We start from the raw sequence: 22634 nt of genomic DNA, 5'->3' as shown, positions 1-22634 counted from the left end.
CTTACTGAAAATCCTACAATTGATGCATGTTTTTTGTAAATCTCATGCATTTCTTCTAAGGTTTTTGTTCTGAAGCCTAATAGTGTTCTCCCAACATCTATATTGGTTTCAATGACTGCAATTTAAACAGTATAGTGTAGAAGAAAGATGGTAATTGACTTGTATAAATAAGATAAGCACCTATTTTTTAAAAAAGATAAAGTTAATTGTGTAGCATAATTTAAATATTTAACCTATTTGAATCAGTAATTGTATGCAAGTGAAAACATATATAAAGCAGAATGGTGTACTGCAGTCAAATTAGATCAATAGCATATAATCATATAGAAAAAGCTTTAACTCCCAAGCTTAAAGTGTTTGATAAGCAGGCGTTTTCTAGGAACATACAAACTACTGTGTATATGTTCCTAACAATTCAATTCAAGCTGTGTATGTTCCTCGCAAACTCTGCAAAAGATTTAGATGAAGTCTTGTAAGGAGATGTTTGATAAGAACACAAACTACTGTCTATATTCCTACTAAACGGTCCCAAAAGAAAAAGCTACAAAGTTACAATAAATCCATTTCATACAAGGTGTAGCAAACTAAACTTAATACTGGCTGAAGGCACTGCAGATTTCATGTTGGTACTAGCACAGCATATAGTCTTATTTATGGTAAGCAAAAGGCACCAGATGATAATGAGCTATGATGCTCAGTTACAACCCTGCACATTTAAAACTTTCTTTGCTCTGTCTGAATCTTCCTAAGGAGCTTGACAGCAGGATTTGCAGTAGCTTCAGTGTCCTTAGTAGCAGGAGAGGAGTGGTCTGTTGGTGCAGAAATAGGTGATTCTTTGTCTGAAGAAGTACCTCCGTAAGTAAACAGAGCCGCAGCTTCTTTCTAGCTGGGTTTGCTGCATCAGTTAATGAAGTATTTTAAATAACCAGTTTTAAACATCACTTAAGGAAGGATCCAAGCAACATGGAGCTTATTACAATAGTTAACACAACAAATACATCTACCAGCACATGATTAAACAATTAGCAGATGTACTAAACTACCCCCCACAAAAAAAAAAAATATAGAAAACCAAACTTCACCCCCCCATCCCTTCATATAACAACCATCGTTCCTTTCCAAAAGCATTAATATCTTGAAAAGTAATACAATTACAAGTACACCAGAGTGTAATCCGAAGCGTTATTAACAAACTAGGCAATATCACTGATTTTACTGCTACATTTACCACAATATATATTTTTGTCAGGGCACCGAAACAAAAGCTACACAAACCCACCCAAACAAACGACAAAAGCAACACAAACCCACCCAAAAAATATTAGAGCACACACATATATAGTCCTCCAACCCAAAGAATGCAATATCGACACCACAATTGAAAAAGCAACAAAACACCATAGGTCAGTCCTTAACCATTGTGTAAACCTACCTGAACAGAAGTTATCTCCACATATCACAAGGAAAGGAAAAGGGCAGAAAAAACTAAATGCAATCCAAAAGGGGCTTTTAAAAAATGAAACGTCCAAATAAAATACACCCTCAAAACATGTAAGTGATGTAACCACTAAACTACCACCACAACAGCCTACAAGAAAATAGAATTCCCTATATCCTAGCTATTTGGCCAAATAAATTAGCTAAGTAACATCGTCCAAACAGAAATAACAATTAACATAGGCAATACAAACCTAATCAGCAAAACACAACTAATTACACAACTAAGATACAATCAAACACAAGCATTACATCAATTTTACCAACATAACTAATTACCAGAACTAGAGTAATGTGTTTTGATGTAATTGTTGCAATTTGATCGCAAATCCTTCAATTTCATCCGCATCCCCACAAGCCTCTAAAAGCCGCGGTACATTGCCAAAACCTGCCACGGCGGCCTTTTCAACGTTCTTATATTTCTGAAAGAACTTCTTCAACTTCTGGGATATGTCGTGAATGCTTGTGATGTAATCTCGAATTTTTTTGTCCCAACTCATACGTTTATCATTATGAAAAACCATCCTAGGTTCTGTGATTTGATAAATCATATTTTGACCCTTCCGAAAATATTCTTGAGAGGTACTCAAACCTGAACCAACCATCTCAAATTCAGCGAGCATTGAGTCAATTTGATTTTTGGTTTGTAATACGCTTGGGGGATGAACAGGTGGCAGAGAACATCCGTAAACAATCTCACTAATTAAAGCAGCTTCCATCCATGAGATGCCAAGTTCACACATGCTTTTTCCAGAATCCCCCTCGGAATTTTGATATGATATGTATAAAATTCCATCAATTTCGCATAAATCCACCAAAACAACAGCATGAAGAGCTCTTTGCTCTACCTCCATACCTTCCGTATTAAATCTCCTCTCAGTCACATAACTATCACCTCCTACATACACATCATCTCCATCAACATTATAAGTAGTGCATACAGGCACAACTCCTATAACTGGAAAAAATTTTAGCAACTGCTTCAACTGAAAGATTGCGTCTATTTTTCGACATGACATACCCTTGGTGAATTGGATAACATGGGTACCATGATTCCATAATGGTACACCTCTGGTTTGTGCCTCAACTAGCAGCTCAATAGGTTTCCACCTAGTTTTGCGATCAGGATACTCTTTTTTCAAATCATTCTCCCATTTTTTGTGGTCAAATATACATTGATCTTCAGTCAATGACGATCCCTTGCTTGCATTAGCATACAACAACCTCAAATTATAATCGAGTTGCTTTACAACTGCTGCAAATGCACACATATTGCGACCTTGTTTGATAGGAGGCTGTAAAATCTTCACCCCATTGTATACCTTCCACTGAAACTGATGATTTGATAGTTTCTCAAAATGCTTGTGATGTTTTGGCTGCATATATAACATTAGAGGGCTCATTTTATTCTGCCTTTTCAATATTTCTGCTTGAAAAGTTTAAAAGATGAACATAGTTTAATCTAAGGGTCAGAAATTCAGAATCAGTACCTAGATTTTTCAAAGGAGGAAGTGTTGGAAGAAAAAAAAAGGGTGGTTACAGAATAGAAAAACTTCATCTATTGGCAGCAGAATCAGGAGTTTCCTCACAAATGAGAAAAGAGAGTGGACTGTTAACCTAACAAAACCAGACCGAGAGAAGAACTGCAATAAAAGATATCTACTTTGAAGAAAAGGGCAAAAGTTCAGAAGAAGTATCAGGAGAATTTCAAGTATGGGCTGAGAGCCGATGACAAATATCTGGGAGAAGAGGAGAAATTAGTGGTTAAGATGAAAGATACACCATCTACTCCTGTATCCCGAAGCCTGGCTGGCCCTCAGCAGCCTTCAAGCCGGGAAAGATATACCTAGCTTGGAATAGAGCAAAGCAAGACAAGTCCCCTATCATTCTTATGCTTAAGCAGATTTCTCTGTATCATTTTTTCTTGTTTAAGTGTAATGTGATAAATCTTTTCAGCTAAAATTTTACTAAGCAGATGCAAAATAAAGTTAAAAAATTTAATTTACCTCTTCAATATTTGAAACAGAAACTCCCTTCTCTTCCAAATTAAGGAGACGAGGTAATATTGAAAAAGAGTCGGCATACAGACATAGCTTCCCCTTAGATTTTCCTATGATCAACAAGAAAAGAGATCTAATCAATGCAACAGATGAAGAGAAATTAACCAAAACACTGAATTAAAGTATCACTGAACCTCAAAAGAAAACAAACACCATTTCTAAGCAAAAGTATCTTTATCTAAATCATTAAGATAAATCTATCCGTGTTTATCAGCCACCATTTCATACAACCTCCCCCCCCCCCTGTCAACAAAAGAAAAAAAGGATGGAGGAGGATTTTTCACCCTATATTCCCAAGGTTTAATGAAACAAATAACTCTATCAGTGTTTTTTAGCACCAATTAATACAACCACCCCCCCCCCCCCCACACACACACACACAAACAAAAGAAAAAAATAAAGATGGAGGAGGATTTTTCACCCTATATCCCCAAGGTTTAATGAAACACACCGTGTTCTCAAGAAAAAAACACAACATACCACAGACGTTTTCAAATATCACCATGTAATCCCAAACCTAACAAGCGAAATTCCGTCAAGCCTCCATCCCTGATACGTTAAACTCGCTTTCCCTCCCTCTTCCAAATTAAATTTATTTTCCCCCCACTCTCTCCTCCTCCCCGGACAAGGAAACCCACCCCAATCACCTCCACCCTGCCACCGGCCACAAAGAGGCTAGCCCATTCACCCAGCCACCACCAAATAACTCACTCCCACCAGCCACTTTAGCCTCACCACTCACCACCACTATGTAAATTTGATATGCATTCATCAAAAGTCACAACTTCAGAAACTGAGTGGAGTTAAAATAATTTAAGGTTTAGATTAACAAAAAAGTAGAAAACAATGTGAGAAAACTTGGGCTTCAATTATCCAGTCTTTGCATTCATAATTTGTTGCCTAAAGAGAAAAAACAACGTTTTGGACTCACTTGTGTTATGGTCACCAACCTTAGTTGAAATTCAGACAACAATACATGTGGCCACCAACAGCCACATCACACCCATCCCATCCGAAGCATGAGACAACAGAAGCAATGGATATCACTTGCAAGGTGTTCAATAATTCAGACACAAAATCTCATAGCAATTTTCTGGTTAGAATTTAGACTGGTTTTTTCCGTTGATGTCCATGATTTTTTAAGGATGAAATGGAAAAACAGGCAACAAATAACCCAGGGGAGGAGATTAAGACTGCAATAGTGCAAGAAACTGTAATTGGAGATGAAGTGTATGGAAAAGTTTCATGTCTGTCTTTATACTTCTACATTAAAGACCATGAACTTAAGCTTTAAGCAACTTTTAACCCCACCCAAGGTCCCTCCTCCCCTCTTATCGTCTCCCATCCATAGCTATTTTCCCTAAGAAATCTTGTCTCCTCTCCCAATTGAAATAGAAATTGCACCAAGTCTTTACCCAATCAAAGGGAGGCAGTCAGGGTTGCTAGCTGCATTGGGTGGTTGTAGCATCTAAGGAGCCGATAATGTGGACGGAAATGTGATGCTTGTTTGGGTGGTTATTAGGGGTTGAATTGCATAGGAAAAAACAAAAGAGAGAGTGAGGATCAGTGAGAAATTTTTTGCAGGCAGCCATGGAAAGAGAGAACAAAGGAGTTTTCGTGCTTGTGAGGGGAGGGAGGAAGTGGAGAATAAAGACTGTGGGAAGGAGGAAAGAGATTGGGTTGGATTAAAGAGGGGAGAGAGTGGGAAGGGTATCGAGTAATGGGAAAAGTGAGTGGGATGTCAGTGTTAAGGGTACACTGTGAATTTTAAGTCATTGGGGTACATGGAGAACTTCATTAAACCTTGAGGTGGAAATCCCAACAGAGAGAAGTAAAGGTTTACAGCCTAAAACATTACATGCGAATTGAAAGTGTAAGATCCCAGCAAAACAACATACGATCTTGAATAAGTCCAACAGTTAATCTAAGTAAATATCTAGAGATTGCAAATCAGCAGATTTTATACAACACGAACCTGGTGGCCCGTTACCCTAACATCATGACCAAGTTCCACAAGACCAACATTCTGGCAATTCCTGCACATATAGATTAGTTACTAGTACACAATTGTTTGAGTAAAGAGAGAGAATGAAGGAGATTCAAGCTTGAATAGACACCATAGGATAGCATAGAATTCCACATATAATTCCAGCAAGGACACTATCCAAACGCACAAAAGTGTAATAAGAAATAAAAATAGCCTCCAAAGAAAAAAGCAGTTAGAAAACTAAACAAAGAGACAACACACAAAAAAATAAAGCCCTTTAGGGACAATTATAGTTGTTAACTTCACTAATCACACAACTGACAGCTTGCAATCCTTATATATCATTATTGCCACCACATATTAGCCTCATACATCCCAACTTGTATAGAATATACCTTTCAACACCTTGAAAAATTACACTATATCAACCAGTATTATTATGCAAAACCAATGAGACGGTCTGAGACTTGTGAAAATTGCATGAATAACAAAGTCTACAATATCGCAGTATAGCAAATTTAAACAACACAGTAAGAACATGTTTCATATCCCAATGATGGATAGCATTTGATGCCCTACACAATAAAATAAAACACAGACGATATTAGTTATACAGACCCACAGAATCACGCCTATATCGATTGAAAATCTCCTCGACACAAATAGGGGGGGGGGGGTCAAACGACAAAAATTGCTTTCATATCATGTGTATATTCAATATCATCATGAATCCTTTAATAAAACCTCAAAGCTGAAAATTTACATTAAAATAAGATAGTGATATTAAAGAAAAAACACACAGAAGAGTAAGGACATCAAGATTATATCACCTTTTCATGGCTACAAGTAGCACTTCGAGGCCACCTTCATGCATTAAAAAATGACTCTCATCTGAATAATCCTCCTTGTTTGTGATCCTCCCTTAATGTACACAGAGAAGGCATCATTAGTAAACACACATTCAAGTGCCTTAACACACACACACACATTCAAGTGCCTTGACACACACGCACACACAAAAAAAAAAAAAAAAATATCAATAACTAGATTAACCTCCGAAATATAAACAAAACAATCCTATCAAAACCTACCAGTTAAAGACACTTTTTGGCTCCCGAATTCCCCGTCTTCCAACAAGGCATATTTTTGTTTGTAATCAACGATTTTCATCAGACACCCCCTTACCTTCTCTTCTTCTAAAACTTTCTCACTACCATCAGAGTTACGCTGCCATGCCAGGAAAACAAATATTAGATTATAAGCCTAGTCAACTCAAGACCAATTTAAGAGAATAAAAGCAGTGAAGCAATCACATACCTTGCAAGGGAGACTCATTTGCTTTTTAGCCCTGTGATTGTACACGTGAGTACATTAGGTTAAAAGTAAACCACGAAAAATAAATTGTGCAATCATAACAAGCTCTAATGCACACAGCCATAATCAAAGATGCTATTAAGATAAAAGATGTATCATCATTCAATAGACATCAATGAAATAAGTCTCAAATTGGATAACATGGTATTTTCTTTTCTCCGGGTGTGGGGAAAGGTTGGTAGCAAACGGCCAAAAATAACACTAAAGCCTTGCTTAGTTACCTTAATAGTCTCCTAACATGTTACCTTTATAATTAGCTGATCTTGCTTGACAACTAAGGTGAACTCTAGTCCTTGAGAATAGTGATTAGTTTATGAGACCACTCAATGGAACTTCAGTGATTTGCAAATATAATCTAATCAAATCTAGCTACATACTTGTACATATAAAGCCGAATAAATTCTCCCCAGAATAGTCCCTTTACATCTATTTTTGAATGCCAAGGGTCCCTTTACTTTTAAGGAAAATTACACACAACCAATAAATCATACCATATACATAGATGTTGTAGTCATGCAACTAATATCTTAGTATGATAATCTGGATATTTGAATGGCCAAAATAAACCAAATATGGTTACTCTAAAATCTTTAACAAGACCAAATTTGACATTAGTGGCCAAATATGACCAAAATGACCACTTGGGAATTCAACTAGTATTAAGAAACGATGAAAACAATTACTGTATGGACACAAATACAAACAGGAAACCACCCGCTAGTAATAACATCCAAACTCCTTTCAAAAGAAATCACCCTTGAACCTAGCTTATCTTCATAATGGCTCACTTGCCTCAATTTCCATCAAAAGGATATTAATGCCTCTGTAAATTCACTTCTAATTCCACCACAACCCAAATTTTCAGCTAGTTACACAAATGCCCTCCCACAGTCCCTCTAAGTCTCATAACTGCCTAACAAGCCAGATGAAATTTAAAAAATATAAAATAAAAGATACAGAACTAACCAAAACTAAATGATGAGGCTTTACAGCCTAAGTTATTGAACAAACAATGAGCAGTATCAACAAACCACGGACTTCATAGCGATGCTCGCCATCTTGGACACCAAGCCCAAGACACATTCACCATCATCCATACTCTTAGCTCTATCTCCTTGCTTAAACTCTTTCACCTTAACTTAATACCTTTAACTTTTTTGAAAAATTGGTCAATGCCCAACACTTTAACTACATGTCTCATATTTCCATAATAATAACAGTCCTCATATTATCCGTTCTTAGTCTAGCATTGAACCTTTCACTTTCCCCATCCATACCAGCCAAAGTTCTTTTTTCTTTTCCTTCCAACACTTATTGTCAAAATACCAACCCATCCACAAGCAAATATTTTTTTCATCCAGCATTGTTTCTCAACTTTAGCAAGAGAGAGATCAGCAACATCAGTGCTTCATCTTCTTATTAATAGAAAACGTTCCGCTACAAGATCAGCCCGTTAACATTAGAGTCCCTTCAGTGCACCTATAATTCACACAAATATTTTGAAAAATACAATATATTCTCTCAAAGTTCCCCACATCCAGGAACAGGATACTTAACTCAAAGGTCAAAACTAGCCTTATTACCCTTACCACCAAGACATTCATGCCCTCCCAATTTCTATGACAATAATCTCAAAAACCACAAATATATGCCAAACCCAGAACAGGGATGTGTGGACTTCACCAGAAAAGGGTCAAACAACCTCGTATCAAACAATGCACAACCCAGCGACTTACCCATTGCAAAAGATGAACAACTAAATCTTCATCTCCAAATCACTAATACCCCTGGTTAGAAAATAACCACATTATAAGCAACACCACATTCATAATCTAAACCCTAGACTTTCTAATACTAGACCACTAAAAATGGAAAACTAATTTTGCAGCAAAAAAAAAAAAAATCAAGAAAACAATTATTACAGGAAAAGAATTGAAACAAGTTGTAAATTAATTAATTGAAGTTATATAATTCAGATTGAAGAACAAATTGACATTCAAAGTTAAACAATCGATTAAGATTAAAGATTATCGTGGTGATTCAACAATAACGAAAAAGCAGAGCAAAATTCCAGAAAACAATTGAATCAAGTTAAACAAATTGAAGAACTAACAAAGAAATTGATTACGAAATTACCGAGGAGAGAGAAATTGAGCTGGAATTGAGGAATTAGGGTTTGGAATTACAGAGCAATGTTAGCTTCAGTTGAGAAATTCTGCTGTAAAACGTTTGAAAATTTAATGTGGAGTTTTGGGCTGAGCTGAGGTTACTCTCCTCTTTGGCTTCTCTATGATGACCTTTTCTTTTTATTTGGAAAAAAATTGAAAGTACAGAAATGCCCATATCATCAAATTATATACTTGAACATAACGACAATTAAATTCTCCCTAGATACTTGGCATTTCTTTTGAATGTCAAGTGCCCCTTTATTTTTACGAAAACTACTTACATGTAATTTACAGGATACAAAAGTATATAAGCTTAATATAATATGAAAGTCTTTGAATAGGCAAAACAAACCATATATGGGTAATCCAGTGTCTTCAACAAGACCAAATTGGTCCAAACACGGATTTAAAAACCAAGTATGATAAGAAAGACCTCTACAGTAATACTTGTGTTTTTTTAGAAGACATCAATATGAAATTGGTGAAGTAGTACACTAGAGTGCCCATATTTGGTTGATACAAGTATGATAAAAAAAATAAAATAATAATAATAATAATAAAAAAGACTACATGGGTGCTTGATTTTAAAAATGGACTCAAAATTAAATGAGCAAATCAGTAGTATCTACTAGTATTGAGAATCAATGAAAGCAACAAATGCATGGATGCATAAAAATAAGTAAGAAACCAACAACTAGCAATAGCATCTTAAACTTCTGCCAAGTGAAGATACCCTAAACTCGATCTATACTATGGCTAACTTTGCCCACAATTTTCTACCGAAAGGATATTAACGTCATGTAGCTTCACAAGCTTCTAATTCTACCACAATCAAAATTCTTGGCTAGTAACCTGATGTCCCGCCCACTTAGTCTCGTAGTTGCCTAGCCAAAAGACCCCAAAAATTATGCTGAATTTACCAATGATATTATTATAATCACGAAAACTAACTGAATCTCATGCCAGGTTACTATATGAACTACACCATAAGGCCAATAACAAGATGCTTCAACAAATCAGCAGTGTGCCCAAATCCTATAGCATAGATCTATCTAGCATCAAGATATGATGTACAAACTTTTAAAAAATAACTAAACTGTCGAGAGGGGTAGGCGTCTGATGAATTGGTATAAGTCATCCGATAAGGGAGATGCAGCAGTTAGATGAATAACTTGTTCTGCACTTAATGTGCATGACTTAAAGACATGATTCTACATTCTCTCATCTCTCTGGATGCAACCAAAAAACAAGTAAGCACTTCTCAGCTTCTTTGAAAGAGAAAAAGAAAATAAAAGGCCAGATTAATATACATCTATACACCCATGTGGTTGACTAGGATGATATTTAAAACATCAGTATGTCTTCAAGATTTCAGAAAAGACACAAACGAAGCTATTTCTTGCATAGTTTGACAATATGACAGAAACTTTTCCTGATGCCTGTATGCAATTTTTTTTTATTCTCTGGATGTAAAAAAGAGGAAGAGGGATCAGCTACACATATTCCACATAAGAAACTTGTTCATATTAACATACCAAGTGGTAAAGAGTAATGATTATTATATTTTGCTCTTTGAAATGGCCAAAAATTAAAATCACCCAAACCAATTACACAGGTACAGGAATACAGCCCCTTCAACTCAATAAAATCTCTATAAACAAACTCCTTCAACCCTCGACAGCATCACACTGCACTAATTACTATGACATTTGTTCCATTTCTTCGAACAAAATCTCTCATTGTCACTTACCTACAAAAAACAAACAAGTGAAGCAAGAATTGTGTTTGGACCTTTTGACACAGCCTATTGATACTAGTCAAGAATTTGGTGAACGTGTCACGATCTGGGCTTCTTTACCTAAACAGGAAAACGTAAACCTTTTTTTAATCCAACCCTTCCTCGACCAATTATCTTGCCTATTTCCCAATAAACCACAGGAAATCATCCCTGTTAGCAAACCAGAAGGTGCAGCCAAAAACAAGCTAAGGGAATTTCCTAAAGAAAAGACCAGAGTTAATGACCCCTGTAAAAAAGGCTTTGAAATTCACCACATAGTGATGTTATTACTGATGTACCCTCATTCATTGCCAATGTTACATGTGTAAATTGAAACCCAAAACAAGCATGTAGTTCTGTAAACCAGAAAATTCTATCTGTACTCATACCTCTATGCAGCAAAAAAGTTAGCATGGAGCACGTAACATGAAAAAAAGAAATGAAATAAATGACTTATTTGCAGAGAAGCCAATATCAAGTTAGAATTCCAACTTACAAGAGCAATTTGGGATCGATATTCAGCCGATTTAAGTTGGTTAATCTGAGTCCTAGAATACTTGTGACTATGAACACTACTAACTGTGACAAGTATTCACAGTCACAAGTAATCTTGGACACAATCTGTGAGCAATGTTCCCCCATTCTTCCTCCCCTGATCAGCAATGGCCACTTCATGTCAAACCCAGCAACCTAACAAACAGAGATATGACATGAAAATACTGAAAAAGCAAATAACTTCCACAGTATGATAAGGAGATGCCGAGGCTATAGGAAACTAATCATGAGTAGCTTCCTGTACAACACTTGCACTTAAGGAACCATTCAAGAAGCAAAGATCAATGTAAGAGTTATCTTCATGCAGTATGACAGTATTCATTTACAAGGTATAAAAAATAGATTGATCCTTGGAATCTTATGTATTTATAAGGTAACTTAGAATCCTAGATTTCTGAATGTGTTTCAAGCAGCAACATTACAGTATTGGATGTTTCACTCAAGTCAGAAATCGTATGCACTAGGAAAGAAGCATAAGTTACTAGCCGAAGACAAAATTTAAGGACATAGTATAATGGCAGAAAGGTGATACGCATCGTTGAGCTAAAAACTTGATAGAAGTCGTCAATAACAAGTAAACCAGAATCTATTGACTCCAAATGATCCTTCCTTAGCCGATGTCTAGGCAATTGGGAATAACAGTAGCCTTAAGAGAAGCCAAAGCCTTTGCTGCTTTATTTGTTACAATGACACCTCTCAAACCCTCAACATTCTATTCAACACGGAGATCATAATCAATTTGAACAGCAGAAAGGTTATTCCTTGCAGATGTTATCTGGTCAGTAAGCTTATCTTGTAAGACTCTTTAGGATTCTTATCGAAGCGGGCCCTCTCCTCAACAAACTTTATCCCAAAACAGTGAGTAATTGACGGGATTTCCTGAACCGATCAAGATAAACCGAGCAGGATGTAAAATGGAAATTCCCTCTCTTTCCACAGTGTTCCACCCCGGATCCAACCGAACATAGTTTTTCTTAAGATTATCTTGTTAGCTTATCTTGGTCATCCAAAAGATTAACCTCGTCAACACATAGTATTCCTCTATTAGCCTACAAGCATCCTCAATATTTATCTTAAAATTAAATTATATGATAAATTGAATCAATGAAACAAAAGTATTCACCAATCAATCAAGTTTAACAGAAATGAAGAAATAAAATTAAAAAAAAAAAAAGAGGAAATTGTTTTACAAACCAGACTTTGCAGATATGGAGCTCTCCATCCAAGAAGATGGATCTGTACAAATTTCCTGGCATCACTCTGTATGTGTGTGTTTCTTTTTTTTTTTTTTTCCTTGAGCTCTCCATATTTTCTGAGCAGAACATGAACGAGGCTGACTCCTGAGCGGAGTTGTCCACTTCAGATTTACATTGACTTTAACTAGTTACGGTAAACACTAAACACTAAACATCACCTACCAAAACTAGCTACTACTGTACCATCTTTATTTTGACTTATTTCATCTTTTATTGGGACAATTAACTAAAGTAAGCTTAATTACAAAACAATCTTTTAAGCTACACTCGTGTCAAAATATTTACGCGGTCTCGAACAGCGTTTTACATGTTGACTTCGTAATTTCTGATTTTTATAATTTAAAGAAAAATTACACTAAAAACGCTAATTGATTTAAGAAATAAAATTAAACACATTCTACTGTTGCAATTTAGCTTCTTATGAGTCGTTGAAAATTGTTGGATATTGATTCAAAGTTAGTTCCTATAGTTTAGGAACATTACTAATAAAAAAAAAAAGTCAACATTTAAAACGCTGACTGAGGCAGCGTTTTACACATTGTATTTTTTTAAGAAAAACCAGGGTATAAAATGTTGTCCGATACAGCGTTCTACCCTAGAAGCTTAGTTTGGTAAATAGTTTGGCCACGAGTCTAGCTTAAAAATTTGTTTTGTAATTAAGCTTACTTTGGTTAATTTATCCCTTTTATCGCGGTAAGAAGAGAGTACAACTAGGCGCAAATCTGTTATTTATTTGGGATGCATATAGAAGGGCTAATTGGTAAGTTCACATAACTTTTGTAATTTTTTATCGTTACATAGTACTATTATAGGTAATAGTGGCATAATATTTTATGATAATTTATTTACAGTGGTTAATATTCGTACCACTAGAAGAACATTTTTCACTACTCCTTTGTCTTATTCATGCTATTTACTTGCCATGTAAATAACAACTATACACCAATACTTAACCGTGAGAAGATATCTCAGTCTCAAAATTGAAAATCTTACTGTCAAGATTCAAAAATTACAAGCCATTAGGTGATAGAGATGTCGGGTGGGTCAAGTAGGAGACCCATCCCAGGTCTCGGTTTGACGAGTGGTGGGGCGGGATGGGAATAATATAAAAACTATACCTGTCATAGGTGATGGGGCGGGCTAGATTTCAGTTGTACCCGCTCGCATTCGAATCCCACATCATACTCGCCCTGTCTCTCTTGAGTCTCCTCCACTTCGTACCCACTTTGTACCAATATCCATATTTTTTTTATAAAATAAATTACTATACATATTTTTTTATACTTATTTTTTTATAAAAAAAATTAAGTAAATAAAGTAGTATACATAATACTTTGTAATAAACTTATACAATAAACAAAAACTCGTGTTATATGTTTCGGGGTTTTTTATGTGTCCTGCGGGAGAGTTACAAGTCCGAGACTGAGCTTCCTGACCGACTGTACCTGCAAAATAACGAAACTCCGTTTGGGGCGAGTTCCGCCTCCAACGATCAAATTAGAGCGTGTATGAGGAGTTTGGTACGAAAATAATTGTGTTTCTCTCGGATTCCGAGAGAATTCTGCAATGAATGCTCTTTTGGGAATTTGTGCGTTTTTTGTGGGAATTTGTGAATGAATTAATAAATGAGGAATTTCCTCTATTTATACTGAAATACTGAATAGGGATCTGGTTCCCTGCTAGGGTTAACGTGCCACGTGTTAGTTAGGGATTGGATCTCTCTAGGCCTCCCTGAGGCTAACACGTGTCAGCTCCCCATTGGGCCACGTGGCAGGGGGTATTTTAACCCTAAACATTATACAAATAGTAACAATTTCTTTTAGGGAAATTCTACATGGTGGTCTCATGGTTTTGCGTTTACTACGTGGAAGACGAACTTTTTTCAAGCTCTCTTCGGTGGCACCAAGGTTTACAAAAATTTACATAGTGACCTTTTTTAAGGTTTATGGCTAACTTTTTTAGTTAAAATGGTTAGCCTTTGATTTTTTTTATTAAAAAATTATTTAAATTATATTTTTAAATTATAAAATTAAGAAAAAAAAAAAAAAAAAAAAAAAAAAACCCACCTTTCTCTCTCCTCTCTAATAAAATTTGAATTTTTTTTGTTTTTTTTTTATAAATTTTATTATTTTAAAATATAATTTAAATAATTTTTTAATAAAAAAAATCAAAGGTTAACCATTTTAACTAAAAAGGTTAGCCATAAACCTAAAAAAAGTCACTATGTAAATTTTTCTAAACCTTGGTGTCACTGAAGAGATCGAGCTAGAAAAAAGTTCGTCTTCCACGTAGAAAACGCAAAACCATAAGGCCACCATGTAGAATTTCCTTTTTTTTTTTTTTATTATTATTATTATTATTTATATTGCGTAGAATTGTTATATTAGAAGGCGGGGATAAGGCGAGTCTTGGGGGGGAATAGGTCGTGTGAATATCAAGGTGGGGATGGAGTGGAGATGGTTTTGAAATTGTATCCGTCAGACGAGGATAAGGATGAATTTTGGACTTGCCGTGGGGATGGGTAGAGGTTTGGGGATGAGAATGTAAGGAGGGGATAGGGATAGTAAGGCCACCATCCACTTCGCCACATTAACATCCCTACATATCGAGACCTGGCAATCAAGTTATCGGGTCGGATATAGATCGGGTCATATTGGGTCGAGTCAAGTTTGGGTCAACAGTTAATAAAGTCGGTTTAATTAGGATTTCTGATTTCAGGGGTGGAGGAAAGGCGGGGTTTTTTTATTTTCAAGGGTTAGGGAAAGGAGAGTTGTTTTTCAGGGAAAAGGGTGCAACCGCCTACCGATTCCTTAGTGGGCAGGATGAAGGACGGAGTAGCAAGGGAGGGGGTTTGCGGGTAGTAGGTGAATGGATAGCAAGGGATGGTAAAAATTTTATATTAGAAAACTTTATGGATAGCAAAGGAGAGGTAAAAAGTTATATTATAAAACCTTATTTTTATATAATTAAATATTAATAAAAAATTATAATTTTTTTTAAAAAAGTTATATTATAAAAATTTATATCAATACCTATCTAACATATTATATGATAAAAATATGTTTATAGTATTATGCTAATAAAAAATATAGTCAAAGTTAGTACTACCTCCGTTTCAAATTATAAATAGTTGCAACTTTGAGCTCGACATGGATTTTAAGACAAAATTTCATAATGGTTGATTAATGAATTAAAAATAGGTAATTAAGCAAGGTAGGAGAGAGAAAGTAAAGGTAATTAATAAATTAACCTCCACCACAAAAAACAGCCACCGCACCACCATCGGCCAACAACAGCCACCGTACCACCGTCGGCCAACATCAGCCACCCCGAAATCACCCACCTCACACCCTAATCCACCCCATCTCAACCCTAATCACCCTGAAACCACTTATACATACACGACAATCGTAAAACCTCTCCACCTGAACAACCCGAAGTCACCCCCTATTAGCTCGAAAAACACCGAAACCACTAATCACCTTCTCTAAGTTCAAACCACCTTAAAATCCCCCTTTCTCAACTCAAACCACCTCGAAAACCATACCTTCTAGCACAGACCACCTCGAAAACTATACCTTCTCAGCGTAAACCACCTAAGAATTGGTTAATCGAAAGCCAAAGAAGTCGGGTATCTCCTTCAGGCTATCGGTGATATAGACTCTTCCTGACGAGTTGCCTACCAGGTAGCTGCCTATAGCTTTTTCCTAGTTCATTTCCTGGTAAGGGGATCGGACCGACGCCTTACCTGCACAGGTACAACCACCCTCGCTCACCCCCAAAACCACCCACATCCCCCCTAAATCGCCCCAAGACTACCCCTACTCATCTTGAACCACATCGAAACCACCCTTAGTAACCCTAATCCACCTAGATACCGCCTCGAGCCACCCCAAACAAGCCCAATCACCCCTCAAACCATCACATCTAAAAGTTTTTTTAAAAAAAAATAAAGAAGGAAAAGGGAACATAGGAGGAGAGGAGGCGACTTTGACAGTGGTGATAAGGTAGTGGTTAGATGTAGCGATGACAACGGTAAAGGTAGTGCACGGTGGTCTAGTACTTTCATGGGAGATGATTGAGTTGTGATGATTGTTAATTTAATTGGGTGACAATATAATAAATAAGTTAGAATAGGAATTTAATAGTCTGATGTAGGTAGTTATTAGCTAATTTAGGCTACCTTAGTACATTACCATATTTAGGCTACATTCAAATAGTCTTGCAAACCACATATTACATTCAAATTGTCTTGCAAATCACACATTACTATAAGTTCAAACTTTCTTGTAAACCACACACATTACCATATTTAGGCTACATTCAAATAGTCTGCAGCCACACATTACTACAAGTTTACTACATGGTCTTCAAGTGGCACATATGATGCCCTTCCATGTACAATTCATCCAACCCCCTTCCTCACCAAAATTCAGTTATTGGCTGAGAAATCAATCCAGGGGTGGTTTGTCACCATATCGGAAAGTTTTCGGATGACGAATCACTCCCTTGGGGCACATGTCGCAGTATTTCTTGTAGTCCGCACCTATAAAACAAAGATAAATTAGACAAACAGATTTTAAGGAGCCGTGTGTAAGAGAGATGCTCATAATAAGAGGGCGTTCATTATTCTTGCCAAAAAACAGTGAACCATCTAAAACATACACACCCAGGCAAAAATAGCATTAAGGCTTGCCGCCAGACCAACACCTACATATCATTTACCATTGAATTCCCTAGTTTCACAGAGTTATTCAAAACCACAACAATTAGGGCATAATTAAGTAATTGCACAATTAAATCATCGAGATAAAATTTCACAAAAAAAAATAAAAAATAAGAAAAAAACTTTCTTTGAAACCTATACTGGAAATAAAAGACAAAACATAATCCATCAGGAGTCTTTTTAATTTATTTTTAGGCCATTTTTACGGGTGACTTTAAGCAAGGGATTGTAGAATTCCTATCCCCACAAAACACGGATGCAACAATTTCTCATTATAAATGAGGCTTTAAGAGCGTGAGGCAGCAGCCAGGGAGTAGCAGCAAGGGCACACCCTAGCAGCACGACCCACCTACAGCACACCTTCACCAACCAAAGCAGGCTGCTACAAGGGTAAAAGCACAGAAGGCAGCAGCCTTGGAGGCAAACACCACTAAAAACATCAACTCAGCAAAGCAACCAGGCAGCAGCAACAAGAAAATGACCAGCAGCACACCAAAAATCCAGCCCAAAAACCAAGCAGCAGCAGCACAAAAACTCAGCAGCAGTATCCACCCAAAGTAAGCAATAGCTAGCAGCCATCAATTAAAATACCAACAGCAGCAAAGAAAGGCAACCAGAAGCAAAACATAGAGCACCAGCCAGCAAAGACAACCAGCAGCCCCAACAACCAACAACCAGCCTTTACACCCAAGAGCATAAAAACTGCCAGCAGACAGAGAGAACCGCAGCAGCAATAATAAAGAATTACAGCATCAGCAACACCAATAAGAAAAGCAGGCAGCAACAAAGCAAAAGCTCTGCACAGCAACAGCAATGCAGGACCAGCAACAAAACCTATCAGTTTAAACAAGCTGCCTGAAACATAGAAAAGCAGGCTGGCAGCAGCAGAGCAGCAAAAGGACAGAGGCAGCAGCCCGGAAAAGCATGTCATTTTTTTTATGGGAATCAGAGAATTCTATTAAGCAAAAGCTGAAGAATTACACAATATAAAACAAAGTGAATCTCGAGGAACTTCCTCAATCCACACCCTTAACTCCCAAAATGTTTACTAAGGTGAGCAAGGCAAAAGCATGTCATGTTGAACATAAACAACCATTAGATAGCTGGAATTCAAGATCTAGATTATGGTGATGGGGTGCTAGTTCATTCCACAGCAGTGTTGGCAAGGCATTAGAGGATCTAGAAGTCCAAGAGATTCCAAATATATTATAAATGTTCAAGTTCAAATGAGAAGATTTGTATTACTCAAATAGCCCCAAGTACTAAAAACAAATACCAAATAAGCAGGCAGCAATGACATACAAACTTCTTAACCCTCTTTCTTTTGGACTGTATTAAGCGAAGACTTCCATGCACAGTAGAGCCTGTTTCAGTTGCATGTTGCATTTTACTTCTTGCACTACTATATAGGGATTCTCCCACTCCCTCAACAAAACTCCCAACTCTCAAGGGCAGCCAACCACATTAGGGCTTAGGCCATCAAGGAGGAGGTCATAAACAAAGATGAAATTAATTATATTTAGTAATGATACAAAACTAGCTCAACTACAATTTCATTTCAAGTTAATTAGAGACTCAAAAGATTATAAAACAGAAGGTAATAACAGCACACAGATGAATCAAGAACAGAATAATCATGGAAATATAAGAGGAAGAAAGCATTTTAAGGGACATATAACATGCTTAGGGGACAAAAGAGGAAGAATGCATTTTAAACAAGATATAAGTTTGAGCTATGATGGGAAGTAAAGCAAAGAATATGAACCAAAACCATCCCTTCAAAAAGACAACCTTTTTTACGCTGGTTGGTCACCAAACAAGATTATCAAGTCATCTAAATCAAACAAGAACCCCAGGTTTAAGAGCAAAAAAGCCTGTAGAACAATGGGTCAATGGCATACTAGAAGGGTACAAATAACAACAATGGGCATTATGAACCAAGAGATCCAAATGTTGTCCCACCTGTGGAAACTTAAGAGATGATATTATCTCATTATAAAGATCAAATTAACCCCAAAGAACTCAATCAAGCACAAATATCTAATATGAGCCGACACCAAATGTTCGCTTTCATAAACCAAGAAGAAGACCAAAGGCTATACAACTTCATTGAAGTTATACAAATTTAAAAGTTCAATTTATAGCTAAAACAATGCCCAAGCCATAATCCCTATAAAATAAGATCAGTTTGCATGAAAGAAACTTTTGTCAGGTGTTATATGCTACATGCTCTTGCAAACCCAATTTTTTAAAATCATTTTTGTATGCCTCCAATCCAAGTCAACTTGAGCCTCCCTCGGCTTCTCTTAAATCCCCATAAACCCAACTCTCCACTTTCCATAATAGACGTCTCACATGCCCAAAGCAACCTACTTGGTTCTTATCTTTTACCAAAAAAAAAAAAAAAGCAAGCATTCAAAGGACAAAGAAAAAACTACAAATAGACAAAGCATTATTTAAACAGCATAAAAAAAAATAGAATAGTTAAGAGTTTAAATCTAAAGCCGAGTTCACCAGGGGGTGGAAAAGAATTATAAAGATAAAGGTCTCACCATCTAGCAGACTACAATAAGTTAGGGAAGTCATCGACTGAGGAGTGTGCATAAATTCAGCAAAGAAGAGCTTGCTGGAAAAATCCCCAGGAATGAGAGGCGCTGTATCAGGCTTAGCAGTGAAGTTGCAATGAGTAGCATAACAATAATCCTGATCACCATAGACGATTTCGCCATTATTTTCAGACTTATAGTCTGTGTTCTGCAAGTCATATCATAAAAGTAGTTTTACGTTATGCATAAGTCTTTACAAGGTGTTAGTTACTACATCGGTATTTGAAAATGGCTAGTAAAACTGAAAAGAAAAAATGACAGTAATGATGTCAATTATGTTGTGGCATGAGATGTGAAGTGGAATGTACAAAAACAATACGAAGTATAGCTCCAAACCTCTCCCATGTAAAGATTTGATACAGATGATTCATGATTGGACTCATTGCAAATGTTTGAGTTTGGTTTTTTTTAAGTCAAAATAAGTTGAAAAGAATAGATAATAGTGCTCCCTTTGTCCACACATACAAAATCTTTTATACTGTTTCTGAAATCCACAAATATAGATCAAAAAAAAAAAAACTAACTTTCCGTTTTTCGAGATAAAGACGGACGCGAACTCTTTAGGTAAGCCAAGTTCCACACTCACAACCCTTGTAATTTTTTTTCTTGTTAGGTATTTCATAAAAATGGTTATACTACAACTTTTTCCATTTTAAGACTATTTTTGGACCACTTTCCCACAACTATATATATATTTTACAATAGCTTCTCTTTTTCAATTCCACTTATCACATATCTGGTTTTGTTGAAATTGAAGTGTAACCATTAAAATGAAACGAAGAGAGTGATATCTAGCATAAACCCTTGCCATATAATTTCCCACTATAATAAGGTAAGATATGATAAGTTGAGGACCAATAAAGGACAATAAGTTCGGATAACATAAGTTGAGTGCAATTTAGTTCAAGAGAACACTATGTAAAACTCTAATATAGAATATAAACATTTACAAAGGAAGTAAGTAATAATTATGCATACATTGGTTTTGTTAAAGTAAGCCAAGGCCTGTTAAATTATGCATACATTGGTTTTGTTAAAGTAAGCCAAGGCCTGTTCAGAATACTCAGCCAATTGACTATAGAGATCCGCCTTGCTCAAGGGTTTGGAAATGTCCGTACGCCCTGGGAAGAATATAACCGTATCGGGAATGAATATAGGCAAGGAATCCTTCTCCAACCTTGTAATCCATAATCAATCTCTAAATTAGTCAACTTTCTATAATTTCAATTCAACTATTATTATCATAAAAAGTAAAATTGGGCGATTTCGGAACAAACAAATTATCATCATTATTCGCTTAAAACAAAAACTTAAAATTCAAACAATACAGAAAATAATAATCATAAGCGATAATAACCTTGTGAATAACCAAGTAAAATTGGCGATTACGGAACAAACAAATTATTATCATTATTACCCTTAAAAAAAAACTTAGAATTCAAACAATATAGATTTAAAATAATATTAAGGATAATTTGTAAATTATCCCCACAAAAATGAACCTGTTTTTGAACTAACCACCCGTTTAATTTTTTATTTTATTTTATCATTGGGTTTTCCATCTGTGAGCCCGACCTAACCGCTATTTTGACTCTTTTGACAAATTCTTCCTCTTCTTCTTCATCTACAATTCCCCACCGGCAGCACCACCCACCAATTTCCTGGACAGCCACCATAATCAACGTCACCGCCAATAACATACACCACTAGCCACTGCAATCTACCCCACCACCCTCAACACACCCCACCGACCACCGCCTTCAACTTCACTGCCCTCCACACACATCTCACCGCCCTCAACAAACCCTTATCGACCACCGCCTTCAACCGCTTACCATCGAACATTGGAGAAATTAATCGGAAAATAACAATAATCAAATTGCAGAATTCAACTAACAATAATCGATTTTTGCAATTTTTGTAATTGATCCTGATCTTCTTGTTGTTGTATTAAGGGTTGAATTTAGGATAAATTACTAAAGAATTGTCCTACAAATTAATTGCAAAGTTTTAATAGCAGAGACAATGAAAAGCTTAAATTGATAAAATCTGGAAAATTATAATCTTACTCGTCCCACTTCGCTAGAAGATCGTCCGTGAATTTATCGAGGTTAGTGCTATCCAATGGATCTGCATCCAGAAACTCAGTTAGAGGAGGAATAGAACGAAAAAGACGAACAGGGATAGAGTCATCCATTTTTATAAAAAAGTTTTTTCTCAATTTCTATTGCTTCTCTTCGATTAGGATTTTCTGGAAATTTTGAGAGGAAAAGAAGTTGCAATCTTGCAATCTAACTGCAATTTATAACCTACAAGTATTTAGAGTCGGTTTTGGTTTTAATCTTTTTTCTAATATCAGGCATTCAGGCCTCCTGTTTTTCTTTCCGGGTTCGATAAAAAATCTCAGCCCTTCACTACAATTTTTAAGCACTTGAATCTTTGATGGCTTTTGAACAAAAATAAAATAATAGTAAGGAAAATGATAGACATAATCCTTTTTTTTTTTATTTTTTTTTTATAGACATAACCATTAGGACATGTATAAGAAGTTGAGCTGCTCAAAACTGACCTAGCTACAATTTAGGTAGATTTTAGGCTGTTTTTCGACTCGAAATCAAGTCGGATCTG

General features: G+C 36.2%; 2 protein-coding genes across 6 annotated transcripts; both read right to left on the bottom strand.

Annotated features, from left to right (window-relative positions):
• Positions 1-287: 287 nt before the first annotated feature.
• LOC110736508 lies at positions 288-12820 on the bottom strand. Of its 4 annotated transcripts, XR_002514246.1 has the most exons (9): positions 12613-12816; positions 11360-11553; positions 6862-6892; positions 6636-6771; positions 6375-6465; positions 5533-5593; positions 3504-3607; positions 1777-2873; positions 288-895 (listed from the first exon to the last, which is right to left on the bottom strand). XR_002514246.1 is itself a non-coding variant. In XM_021916734.1 (8 exons), the coding sequence occupies exons 2-8, from the start codon at positions 11536-11538 to the stop codon at positions 883-885; spliced, it is 615 nt and encodes a 204-aa protein (XP_021772426.1). In that variant the 5' UTR covers positions 11539-11553; positions 12613-12819; the 3' UTR covers positions 288-882. The 4 variants fall into 4 exon arrangements, 3 of the variants coding, with proteins under 3 accessions (XP_021772426.1, XP_021772424.1, XP_021772425.1); XM_021916734.1 differs by lacking the exon at positions 1777-2873 and having other exon boundaries at positions 12613-12819; XM_021916733.1 differs by lacking the exons at positions 288-895; positions 1777-2873 and adding an exon at positions 2881-3343 and having other exon boundaries at positions 12613-12820.
• Positions 12821-16836: 4016 nt separating this feature from the next.
• LOC110736513 lies at positions 16837-22429 on the bottom strand. 2 transcript variants are annotated; one of them, XR_002514247.1, is made up of 4 exons: positions 22076-22429; positions 20985-21183; positions 19953-20154; positions 16837-17220 (listed from the first exon to the last, which is right to left on the bottom strand). XR_002514247.1 is itself a non-coding variant. In XM_021916739.1 (4 exons), exons 1-4 carry the CDS (start codon positions 22201-22203, stop codon positions 17126-17128), a joined length of 579 nt encoding a protein of 192 aa, XP_021772431.1. In that variant the 5' UTR covers positions 22204-22424; the 3' UTR covers positions 16837-17125. The 2 variants fall into 2 exon arrangements, 1 of the variants encoding a protein (XP_021772431.1); XM_021916739.1 differs by having other exon boundaries at positions 21030-21183; positions 22076-22424.
• Between the last annotated feature and the right edge of the window lie 205 nt (positions 22430-22634).

This window comes from Chenopodium quinoa, unplaced genomic scaffold, assembly GCF_001683475.1.
Source record: "Chenopodium quinoa cultivar QQ74 unplaced genomic scaffold, ASM168347v1, whole genome shotgun sequence".
NCBI classification, from domain to species: Eukaryota; Viridiplantae; Streptophyta; class Magnoliopsida; order Caryophyllales; family Amaranthaceae; genus Chenopodium; species Chenopodium quinoa.
This window is presented reverse-complemented; position numbering and strand designations above follow the sequence as displayed.

Bases quoted from the DNA above. Each gene is read 5' to 3' on its own strand.
- LOC110736508 (XM_021916732.1), bottom strand. From the start codon at position 2,768: ATGTGTGCATTTGCAGCAGTTGTAAAGCAACTCGATTATAATTTGAGG.
- LOC110736513 (XM_021916739.1), bottom strand. From the start codon at position 22,203: ATGGATGACTCTATCCCTGTTCGTCTTTTTCGTTCTATTCCTCCTCTA. The intron at 21,184-22,075 runs GTAAGATTATAA...ATGGATTACAAG, and splicing joins CTTCTAGCGAAGTGGGACGA to GTTGGAGAAGGATTCCTTGC. The intron at 17,221-19,952 runs GTGAGACCTTTA...TTTGTTTTATAG, and splicing joins TTATTGTAGTCTGCTAGATG to GTGCGGACTACAAGAAATAC.